This window comes from Tupaia chinensis, unplaced genomic scaffold (genome assembly GCF_000334495.1).
Source record: "Tupaia chinensis unplaced genomic scaffold, TupChi_1.0 Scaffold000661_1, whole genome shotgun sequence".
NCBI classification, from domain to species: Eukaryota; Metazoa; Chordata; class Mammalia; order Scandentia; family Tupaiidae; genus Tupaia; species Tupaia belangeri.
The window spans coordinates 4030952-4043441 of record NW_006160183.1 but is presented as its reverse complement, the minus strand read 5'-3'; the positions used below and the strand labels follow the sequence as shown (position 1 = coordinate 4043441).

Genomic DNA, 12490 nt, shown 5'->3' with positions numbered 1-12490 from the left:
GAGGAGGGAAGTGAGACTGTGCACATGAGAAAGACAGCATTAGGAACGGAGAGATTTTTAACCCACTTCTTGTGGGATGGACTATCAATGACCCCTCCCCCCAGCCGCTATTGTTACTCATTCACAAGAGCAGCTCCCTTAAACTACTATATGCAATTTGGAGTAACAGAATTTTCATTTCAGTTCTGTTATTTAGTTATTTAAACACTACACTGATTCAGACTTGCCTTTTTTCCAAATCAGTTTAGGATTATCACACATGAAAACATTGGCATTTTTTTTTAAGGTTTTTTTTTTTTTTTGCCATAGGGCATGTGTGCTCACCAGAGAGACAGAGCGAGGGAAAGTGAGAAATCATCCCCCGGGAGGATGGCCATGCCATAATTCCTTCTCCTCTATTCTCGTCTTGGAAATCTGGGCACACATGTACCCAACATGATTTTCAAAACTCCAGGTCCAGGACTCAAAACTGCGGACTCAAACTGCAGTCAGCCATGTGGGAATCCAGTGCCTTAATTATCATGCCAACTACTAGCTTAAGAGTGGTAATTTTTAAAAATTTCAACATATATTGATATCCTTTGACTCCGTTTTCCTTCTAAGAAAGTAAAAAGAATGACCAAGTAGTCACTGTATGTGAAGTCCTCTGTAAGCTTCAAATGTTTGTCCCTATTGTGTTTCCTTTTCCTTTCAGCAGCTCTGGAGATGTATAAAATTATGTAAAGTTTTAACAGTGGAAACTCAAGGGAACATACTAAAAGCAGACAGAAAATATATTTGCTAACAGTTTCAAAGTCACACATAAACAGCCCACAATAATCTCAAGATTAAATGCTTCTAAGCCTCCAGCCACACTTTCTCTACTAAGACACCACAGCACAACGACCTACGATTTCTATAATAAGGAAAATTTCTTTTGTAGGAAATTCTTAGTATTTCTCAAGAATCTCAGAACTTTGGTTGGGCCGGTTTTATTTAGCAACCTGTCACAACCACTTGGGCTGAACTGCAAGTTTTTCTTCCTTTTCTTGCTGATTTCAGATTAGAAAATAAGACCACTGCCAATGCAATGCCCAAGGGGGGAAATAACTCAAAGAAAGCAAAGTCTAAATGTTTGTTATGAAAAATGGAAGTTAATTTTGGCATGCTCAGACCTAGCTTGGCTATTTCACAGTTACAGCATAATAAACAGGTGAGTAGAAGGATCCAGTATAGTGTTAAGAGCTGGAATAGCTAAGGCAGTGCTAAGAGTATGGGTTCTAGAATCAGACTGCCTGGATTCAAACCCAAGCCTATCGCTTCTCACCAAAATAACCTAGGGCACATTTCTGAACTTCCCATGGCTTACTTTTCCCTCTGTGTAGAAAGAGAACAATAATAACAACTAACTTGTAGTGTCGCCATGATGGTTAAATGAGTTAACCTGTGTCAAGTACTGAACCAGTGCCTGGCCCATAGTAAACATTTGCTAATTATCATCACATTAGAATGGAAAAAGTCAAAGAAAAAATTATAGAGATCAGAAGCAACAGAGCACAGAAGGATACCTCATTATGCCAAAAACTATCTGATCCCCTCGTTTTATTTCTGCTGCCTGAGACATAATTAATGTTCTCAGTAAGTATCTGCTAGATGACTGAATAAATGAATCAATTCCTGACTCCTTAATGAGTCATTTTTAAAAATATGAACACATTATGTTTACTCCTAGGCCTCAACTTTTCTATCTCCTAAGAAAGGTACTAATGCTTGCCACTTATCACCTCAAAATGATGATAATCAATGTAAGAAAAAGGGAAATAATTTCAAACATTCTGGATGGAGTCAATGACTTGTTTAACCAAGAACCCTTTGTAATCTAGAAGATGCATTAAGGCAGGCAATGTTAGGAGGAGGAACCTCTATACCTTGAGTCCTGATTCTAATGTTTCCTTTCAGAAGTTCCCTATTGCTGACCAGGTACAGTATGACATCTGTCAGACACTGTGCTAGGCCCTAAGAGAGAAGTGGCTCAATCCTCTGCATGCAGAGGTCATGGACATTCCTGATTCTGGGGAGGCCTGTGAGACACACAGAGGGAACTGTCCAGTAGAAAGTTGGATCTGATTCTGAATTCTGGATACAGGTGTAACTCATCAGTTTTGGTGAGTGGCAACCTCAGAGATTATGTGTGAAGTGATAAAAGAAAAACATTCAGGGCAGGGCAACGGAGATGCATTAACATTTGAGCATTAACATTAACATTTGAGCATTAACATTTGAGCGGAAGAGGGTCTATGTGTACCAAGTGGAGAAAGAAACAATGGCCAGAGAAGGCCACAGAGGACATAGCAACAGGAAGAAGGAGGTTTGCAACAGTGTCAAATTCCAGAGATCGTGAAAGATAAGGACTGAAAAGCATCCAATGGCTTTGTAAGGAAGAGTTCACTCCTATCTCAATTCAGTAGGTGCAGCTTCACTGAAGTGGTGGAAGAAACGGCCAGACAGCAGTACCTTCAGAGATGAATGGAGAGGAAGGAGTAGAGACTGTAAACACAGACCACAGTTCTGTGAACAGTCTGGCTAGAAAACAAAGGCCAGGGGCAGGGGGTAGGATGGGTATCCCGTGGAGATAGCACATGCCAGATGGCCTCTGTTTTCTCTTGTAAGTAAAAGGTGATGAGAATAGGGGTGTCAGGTGGGAAGGGCATACAGTAGGCCCTTAGAAAGTATGTTTAATGAATGGATGAACTGGTGATCAGGAATGTATACAAAATAAAGTGACAGACATGAATAAGTAGTGAAGAGAACACCTGCAACTGATTGTAAGGAAGGCAAAATGAATAGTCAAGAGTCTCAAAGTTGCAGTGAGGAAAGTAAGAGAGGAAGGAAAAAGTTAACAGATGTGCCTGAGGGTAAATGTAGCTTGTGTAGCTGATGTACCTAAGGTGGCTAGCTTTAACTAGAAGAGTATAAATACACTGGTGATGGTCAATTTTTTTTAAAGAGAATAAAACCTATGCCAGTCAGTCAGGGAAAGACCACGAAAACAAATCATGTCATTATTTTTCCTTGTTCTCATTTAAAACCTACAGTGATTGATCTTTACCTCTTACTCTACTTCCTAATCCACATTTCTGCATGAAAAGAAAAAACACATTTGTGATATTAAAATATTTTCTACTGAGCAGAATATGATGACTTGGATATTTGCCAGTATTTAGGACTCGGTACTGTGAAATCCTTCAGTTCAGCATTTAAAAATGCTTGCTGAGTACCATGGCTACAATTTTTGAGAAAATATTTACAACCAGGGAAATAAAAGCGCCTTATGAGAAAATATTATTCAAATATTTAAAATTTTTAAGTATTACTAAATTTAAATCTTTCCCCACTACCATTCATTATTTCTGTAAGATTTAAATGCAACACAGCAAAATCTTTTCCTTATTAAAGTTATCAAAGATTTACCATCAATGTTTTTTTTTGTTTAACAGCAAACCATTTATTTTGTGAATTTCCTGGGTCACCCTTGGTTTTCGTGGAAGCAAAGCTCTTTATGATGGTTTCTGAATCACAGAACTCTATCACGGTCTTCCCTTTGTTGGGGCCTGCTGGCAACACTGGATAGGCTGAATGCTCATTCCTCTCGCATGAGATGTTAGTCACCAAAGGTGATTTCTCAAAGTTCTAAGATGGTGAACTGAATGCCTGTATTCTTTTCCTGCCTTGTTACTTGGGAAAACTTCCTGAACTTGTCCAACTTACTGCTGCTCTTCTCCTTTCTGGTGTGTATCAAACAATTAGTGGGTTACTAATATACATCATATATGCCATGTCAGGATCACAAAGGTGGATTTTATCTCCCTTGTTAGACTGTAAGTTAAGAATGAAAACCTTTTTCTTTACTTTGCATCTTACCCAAGACCTAACACTAGTTAGGTACACAATGAATGTTTAACAAATTGATTAACTGATAGGATTCTAACTTTTAGTGTGAATGGCAGCAATAGGCCATGGATTATCATCATTGTCAGAAATTTCACTTAAGAATGAGATTGTTTGCAGATCAAATCACTTGTTCTAACATGACCTGAACTGACCTGGTGAAGTAACAGATAACACTGAAGAAAAGCTGGTCCCTACAAGTTTTGTTTTTCAAGCTTTGCTTTGTCAATGCATTCCATAAGAGGTGAACTCCTCATTCCTCTTGCTCAAAAACATATTTAGAAAGTGGTCTTAAAGAGATCTGGCACCAGAGATAAAATTGGCCAGGTCCCACTGCAGGAACCAAGAGATAAAAATCAGCCACAGATGACAGAGTATCATTTTATGCCAGAACTCTCTGGAAAAAACACACACACATACACACAATACAGAAAACATGATTTCATTCCACACAGTGAACTTCAGCTACCCCTGGATAGAATTCGGAAATTCATAAGGCCATGATCATGGCTCTTCAAATGAGGCATTCAGCAGTCACAGAAAAAGGAGGCAGAGTAGGTAGCTGTCCAAACAATGGGATTTCACCAGTAAGAGGAATCAACTTCCCAATCACGATGTCTAGGCCCTCCCTATGTAAGAAAATGGCACCAACAGAGTTTCACTGATTTAAAAACTTATATCTTTATAATACAACCAACAGCCCAAGGAAGATAACACTGGGGTCATTTACATGTCTGTATGGAAAAAGGATTAGGTGCAAATGTGGCCTAAGACAAAGGGGAAAACAGAGCAGGTGACCCCCCCCACACACACACACACACTGCCCCATGAGTGGAACTGAATTGTGCCTCAACAATCTTACTCCAAGCCTGACCTGGTATTAGACCATCAATTAGTGAAACTAAAGGCTTTCCACAGATTGATGGGGTAGCAGCTCCCTCTTTTCACCCAACAATCAGTATCAGATTAGGGTGGTGGGGAAGACAAATTCCCTGTAATTTCCTTCTCTCAGCATCATGGAATTTAGTGGGAACTATAGGAATGCTGGAGCTTTGGACCCCTAGGCTGTCCAGGGGTGGAGGTGGAAGATGTTCTAAATTAACAGCACCAGCAAACCTTTACTCTCAAGCATTTCTACTTGTGATGGGCAAGTCTGGAGGGTTTCGGTGCTCTCTGGGCATCTGTGTTCCAAGACCATGGAACATTAGATTGGTGGGCTGAGACTATGGAGATAACATTAGAGATATGTATCAAAAATCTAAAGAAAAGTCAAAAGCATGTACATACAGAATGAGGAAGATCTGGTTCAATAGCCGTTTTAGTTAAAAAAAAAATTAATAAAAATAAAAAATACTCAAGAAATGGGATTTCTTGGTGACCCCTGAGAAAGCAGCTTGGTATCATTGTTGTATCCAGATAGGGGAAGCTGTAGCCTCTCTGAACCCTGCCGGATATAGTAAACCCACATTATTCTGCTTATTCTTCTGGGAAGTCTGGACAACAAAGAGTTACCTATTTTAATCACTCAGAAAAGTATCTCTGACTTCTCAGAGAGTCAGATGTTCTTTATGCCTGTTAGAAAACAAATGTGGCTTAAGCCAACATCTGGAATGGAGAAAAATATAGCAACCACACACACACACACTCAAAGATAATTAAATTAATAAGGAATGCTTTTCAGACATAACATCACATAGGCCAAAAAGAGTGGTTTCAGAACTATCCAGAACAAAGTTATAGAAGTTACTTAGAAGCTGATTTTAAGGGGATGAATTCCTGGAGGGCACCACTTAGGAGCAGACCACCATGACCTGTAGGCCATGCCAAGAATGGCACCCAACTTCTTTCTTTGGGAGACTGAGGAACCCTTAAACAAAAATGTACAAATATGTCACAGACTTAAAGGCAAGGTTATCATTTTAATCACTGCAAATGTAGACTCTACACTTGAGGTGCTCAGCTACTCTGATATAAAATATCCCAAATAGGTGCCTTAAGGAATAGTCATCTAACCCAACCTTGGATACACTGCAGAAATTCCTGAGAAATTATGCTGAACATGTGATCAGTTTTCCTTGAACACTTAAATACTTTCACTGACAGGCAACTCAGTATTACAAAAATCAGTTCATTTTCTTGATAGATAATATTAATTTTCACAACGTTCTTCTTTATATTGAAAGGCAAAATCTATCTCCTACTTCCCCAATGAGAGCAAACGAGAAATTATGTGCCTTTTGCCATATGGCAGCCTCTCGAGTATGCAAAGACCATTACCATGTTGCTTCTAACTAAGTCTCCTCTGGTCTAACTGTTTGCAGATGTTCAGCTTCCTCCTCATCCCAGTTACCTTCCCTGGATAAGTATTAGTTCACCAGTGACCCTCCTAAAATGGGGAGCCCAGAGCAGAATAAGCAAAATAATGTGGGCTTACTACATCCAGCAGGGTTCAGGGTGGCTACAGCTTCCTCTATCTGGATGCAACAATGATACCACGCTGCTTTCTCAGGAATCACCAAGAAACTCCATTTCTTTCGTATTTTTTTATTTTGATTTTTATTAATTTTTTAAATTAAAACTGCTGTTGAACCATATCTTCCTCATTCGATATGAACACAATTTTGGCTTTTCTTCAGTTTTTTTTTTATACATATCTCTATTTAATGTTTTCTCCATAGTCTCAGTCCACAAATCTAATGTTCTGAGGCTATGTTGAGTCTTATTTATTATGGACTATATCAGACATACAAAAAAATTACAGAGAATAATAAGATAGCCAGTCATCTAAGTAGCGCCCAGCTTAAGACCACATCACACATGAAACTGAAGCTCTAAATACGTGGCTCCTCACTTTCACCCCTTCTTCTCAGTCAGGCAGAGGTAATGGCCATGTACCTGCATTTGTGTTTCTTACCTTCCTACTTGAGATTCTGAATTTTAAGTCCTTCACTCTATTTATGTCAAGCACAAGAATGATAAACACACAATCTGGCCCACCTTAATTTAAGTAATTAATTCGAATGTAGAAAAAGATTGCATTGTCCTCATCTAACAATCTAGTAATTCCATCACAGCAATGAGGTGACTCAGGCACAAGTTATCCTTACGGAATCCTTGCTAGTTCTCAACAGGTAAGGCACAAAGCACTTGCAAGTGATAACATTTAATGGTCCAGTCTAAAACAATCTAAGCCCACTGCACAGTTCAAGTCCTAGACTCAGTGGCCTGGAAAACATGCCAGGAACATGTGCATGTGTGCCCAAGATCCCGACAGAATGATGGAGAGGGGACTATGGTATGGCCATCCTCCTGGGGGTGACTTCTCACTCTTCATCCTTCTCTTTCTCCTTCCCTTCCTCTTTGGCAAGCATAAATGCTCTATGGTAAAAATAAGAAAATAGAGAACAATGACAACAATGGAGTGGGGGAAAATGTTCTGAAAGTCATTTAAGATAAAAATAAATAAAAAGAAAGGATAAATCCTTTTAAAAGTACCCTCCACCCCCACTAAATGAAAGGCAGTGAAGGGATTTCTCCCACAGGTATTAGACTGAGATCTCAGCAGCAAGAGAAGACACTTCTGTCTCAACTGACCTGCCCTATCACCTGACACAGATAACCACACTGGCCCAAAGGAGGTAAAGAGCCTTATCCAGTGTCCCAACTAGTGACTAAGTAGCAGAGCCTAGACAGAAACAGGTCTCTCTCTCTCTCTCTTTTTTTTTTTTTTGGAGAAGTTTTTGCTATAGGGTGCGTGTGCTCATCAGAAAGACAGAGAGAGACAGAGAGACAGGAAGCAAGAAATCACCCCCCAGGGGGGATGGCCACGCTGCAATCCCTTCTCCTCCTTTCTCCTCTCGGGATCTTGGGCATGCACGCACTCGCGCCCGGTGTGAGTTTAAGCCACCGGGTCCGGGACTCAAACCGCGGTCGACTATGTGGGAGTCCAGCGACATAGCCATTACACTAACTGCTGGTCCCATCAGAAACAGGTCTCTTGAGTTCTGGGCCTCTGGTCTCTTCAGGACTCCACACTCATAGATTTGAGTGCATATGGTTTCCTATAGCTTGTTAACTGAAACTTGAAACTCGCTTGTGAAATAGAGTATGAAGATGTATGTCCAGAACCTTTGGTCTCTGAAAGACTTTCTAGTCTCTAGAAAGCCCCAGAGAAGGAGGCACTGCTGACCTGTATTCAGAGAGCCAGTCAGGGTTCCTCTTAAAGCTTGAATCACTCTGCTTTGTGATGTTTGAAATAAGGATGAATGGTCTTAAATTGAAGGCATAATATTCACAGGGTTAAGGACTGTGTATCCAGATTCAGTACAGCATCAGGCACATAAAATACTCTGGATTAAAAACCAACTGTAAACAAGATGTTGGGATCAACATTATCATTTCTGTGCCAAGGTTATGCAACAATCACAATTGCACACATGCGTAACTTTGGGAACTCCAGATCTTCTAAGACTTAAGTCAACAAAGAAAATCAGCAGAGAAATACGCTGGGATATATTCTTATAGTCTGCAAATACAAATAATACTTATAAATTCCTTACAGAAAGGAAGGAAATAGCAGGTAAGTAATATACATAAATCGAAGAGAAATAAAAAGCTGTCATTGGGCTTATAATCTTCTCATTGTGCAATTCACTAGTGAGCAGGGTCAGAGCAACCTTTGCACTACTCCCACTAGCTGAAAGTTCTTTCTTCAACTAAACTCAGAGTACCCATGAGCCTGACTAAAGCTGATCCAAGTACATAAATTGCCATTAGGCATCCTACAAAAATAAGACACCGCCCATTCACTAAGCAGACATCCATTTTCTTCAGTTAGTGCCCCAAATCAAAGTAGCCCAATCTTTACTGTGACTAGAACCACAAATACTGCCTGGAAAGACAGGTTTTATGATCAAGCTCTCACTTTCTTCATAAAGAACTTCTTAGAAATAATTTAAATTAAATGTGTCCATCAAATTCGCTATTTTAATAATCTGTAGTTCATTTCCCCAGTGAACATTCTCAGGTAGCATAGGTTGTTCCTATAGTAGGTAGATAAAACCCTACATTGGGTTTTCTAACTCCAAATCTAGGGTCCTTTCACTCCACTCAGAAGATGGTTAAGAAAGAGCCAGTCCTCCTCTTATCTGGCACTGGACAGATACATGGATACCCCCATTATCCCAGGAAACTGTCCCACAGATGTGGCTTTGATCACACATGCCTGATCAACCCAATCAGCTATATTTACTACTGGAAATGCAAAGGGAGGCAGATCCCACCCCTGGTGGACACATTACTTCTACATCCCAAAACAGCATGTACTCAGATGCATCGGCTGTGGAAATAGGACTCATCTCTCTTACTTGCATAAATTTCAGGTCCCATGGGCCCATTCAGTGTAGCCAAAGTTCTTGCTACAAAAAAGGGAACTGGTTATTTTAGTGTAATAAAAACAGTACATCTAACAGTCTTGACGGGTCCTGCGTCTTGGGTCAAATTCTAGCTCTATACCTGGGCTGCTCTCTGAACCTCAATATCCTCAATGTGAACGCATCTAGTCACTCACTGAAAGTAAAACGTCCAGTTCAATGTCTGGCAAGAAATATGGGCTCAACAAAGGTTGGTCTACTACTTATTCACCTCTCTGCTAATAATATCTTGCTCATGCTCTGTGTTCCTAGGTAAAATTCTTCTTAGAGAATCCTTACATAGCCTAACCAAGTATGATCTTAATTCTGTCTAGTCTAAAAAGAAATGTGTGTCTCAATGAGATTTTTGTTATATATAATAGGTACTTTGGAATATAGTAAGTGATATTAGCATTCTGATTATTTGTAAACTAATTAAATACAGCCCGGAAGGAGTTAGCCAACGCAGTAATTTCTAGGATGCAACACACAACAAACTGATCAGTTAAAAAGCTTCCACTAGTTAAATGTTCTTGACACAGATGACAAGGTTCTCAAGCACAGCTTTGTTGCAAATGCGCAGTGTGATTCTGTGCACATGCCTTTCCCCCTTACATCAGCTTTCTGAAAATATTTTTTAGCTTTTTTCAATTATTCATAAAAGAACAATTTCTAAGGTCCCTGAAAGTAAAATTTACCACTCAAATTCCCAAAATGAATCACCAAATGCTAGATGAAGGAGACTGGTAACTTTGTGTATCAGGAAACAAAAACCAGTCTGAATGAGTCATCTTTGTGATCAAAGATAACACAGCCACAGCCACAGCTTGGCGCAAACAAATGGCTACAGCAATCACATGCCAGAATCTCGTGTTTAATGGTTTCTCACATTAAAATGCATAAGTCAGCTCTGTGAAACCAGGAAGTGGAACCCAGGACACCAAATAAATAACAAACAAGCCATCTTGAGTTTGGTATTCTTATTCTTCTGCTCCAAGTCCATTTCAATCTTTGACAGATACATAAAAATGAAGCTTTTTTTTGTCAAGAAGTAAGCAGAATAGTAAAAGGTAGTATGACAGGCACCTGAGATGTTTCATTAAAAAATTTCAAACTTTTTTGGAGACCTATTTATTGAGGCCTTTGATCTAAAATGAACAAGGTCATCAGTAGGTGGCAGATGCCCCTCAAAACCGGTAAGAGGAGCCACGACAAGTGTTAGAAACAGAAAGGCCTGTGATCGCCGTCCTCTATGCAGATTCGGTCATCTACATGCTACTCTCTTCACTCTTTTTCCCTTCCCCAAGCAGACTCCTTTGGAATGAAGAGTCAGATGTCCTGCTGTCCTTTGGAAACCCTGGACAGGGTTTACATACCAGGGCCAAGCCTGCCCCATGGTGCCCAGGCTCAACACAGGGGTAATACACTCAGGCTATGTTTTTCAAAAGGGGTGTCTCTTATCACCAACCACATGCCCATTAGCAGGCAAGGCTCCAAGGAAAACATCAGTCACACAGGTTCTAATGCACTCCTGTACCCATGACAAAAGCACCTTCCGCTGAGACACTGGAGACCAGCTGATGGCAATGGCAAAAGCCTCAAGTCTCTGCCTTCACAAGACTCCTCCCAAAGTTAACAAAAGAAAAAAAAATGTGTGTGTGTGCATGTGTGCGTGTGTGCGTGTACATTAAATTTCTAAAATGAGAATAAGATACTCTGTAAAGCCCCACCCCACTATCTTCATGAAGCATGTCACTACCTCATAATGAAGGGAACAAACGGTGCCATGCTGAGAGCCGAAGAAGTGCCATCCATCGGGGAAGGATAGAGCCGCTCCAACACCAGAAGTAAGAGGAACATGCTGGGATGACGACTTGGTTCTCCCCTGTCACTGAAAATAGTTATTGTATACAAAAGGTTTAAAACCAAGAAGTGAGGCACTATGCCCAGACATTTTTGCTCATTAACCACATACATGAAGTAAGACTCTCTATGATCAAGGGGACAGTTTTCCTTTTCCCCCCTCCCATTCACTTCACATCCTTCTAATGTGCATCATATGAAAACCCAGTAACGAAGCTGGGCATTGGGCTTTTGCACATGTTCCTCTTCTCAGCTAATCATTTATTTCATTAGAGTCTGCTGTTTTGATTAGAGCTGTTCACACAGTCTGAAATGTACTTAAGAAAACATGAACAGGCAATCACTTACCAGGGCCAGAAAAGCCTGAATGAACAAACTACTAATGTGAATACTAGTAGCTACAGAATATGATTAAAAGGCTAACAGTGAACTTTTCTATCTGCCCCAGTAAGAGAGGCCCCTCTGAATGGCCTTGCTTTGTAAGGCTGGGCTCACTGACCAGGTTTGCTCAGGTAGACCAGTACCATTACTGATCATAGGTGACCAGGTATGCCAGCTATTTGCTCATAGTTGTACAATGGCAAGATGTAACAGGCCAGTAATAAAAAATAGCAGGTGTGCATTAAGCAAATTCAATATGTAAACAGATTTTTAAAAATAAAAAGAAAATAATTAACAGAAGAAATTATCATGTTCTTCAAAGAAGCTAGTTCCAGTAACACTAAAAACAGGATTACACTGAAAAATTTTAATACAAAATGGAATTTGGAAATATAAGAATAGTTCAGACAACATTTCAGGTACAAATTTACTATAAAGAGCTAGGCAACATGATTTAACTATAAAGAAGCACTTTTTTAAAAAGCCAGCCATGTAACGAGGAAGAAGTTGACAAAAAACTGTTGCCCAGAGGGAAAATCTGGGTTAATAACGTAATCCACATCCTTGGTTTCACTTTGCCCCACACTATTCCCTTCTTACCTGTCCACCGTATTGGCTACAGTTTCCAACTGCTTGAGAAGAAAGGGATAGAGTTCTGGGAAACGAGAGAAAAACTCCCTTCCTGTCATTCTGTGGAGGGGAAAAGAAAACATAAATTATTATCATTTATTGCCTCTAATCTGATAAGAAAGCCTTTTTTAAAGGAAGAAACTAAGGCCGTTTATTGGGGTATTTAATGAAAGAAAGTTAAAAACAAAACCTACAGCATCTTAAACATTTAACCATGGCAGCAATACATATATTTGGAAGTACTTTTAATGTATATCCTTCTAATCTCCAAATTTGAG

At 39.8% G+C, this 12490-nt stretch overlaps 1 protein-coding gene across 1 annotated transcript in view; it reads right to left on the bottom strand.

Annotated features, from left to right (window-relative positions):
* Nucleotides 1-12271, bottom strand: part of LOC102475023 (thyroid adenoma-associated protein) — a 231804-nt gene extending 219533 nt beyond the window's left edge. The window contains exons 1-2 of the mRNA XM_027776319.1: nucleotides 12183-12271; nucleotides 11098-11229 (exon numbers count right to left, since the gene is read on the bottom strand). Coding sequence (XP_027632120.1) covers nucleotides 11098-11229; nucleotides 12183-12271 — 221 coding nt within the window. The remainder of the gene's footprint in view (nucleotides 1-11097; nucleotides 11230-12182) is intronic.
* Between the last annotated feature and the right edge of the window lie 219 nt (nucleotides 12272-12490).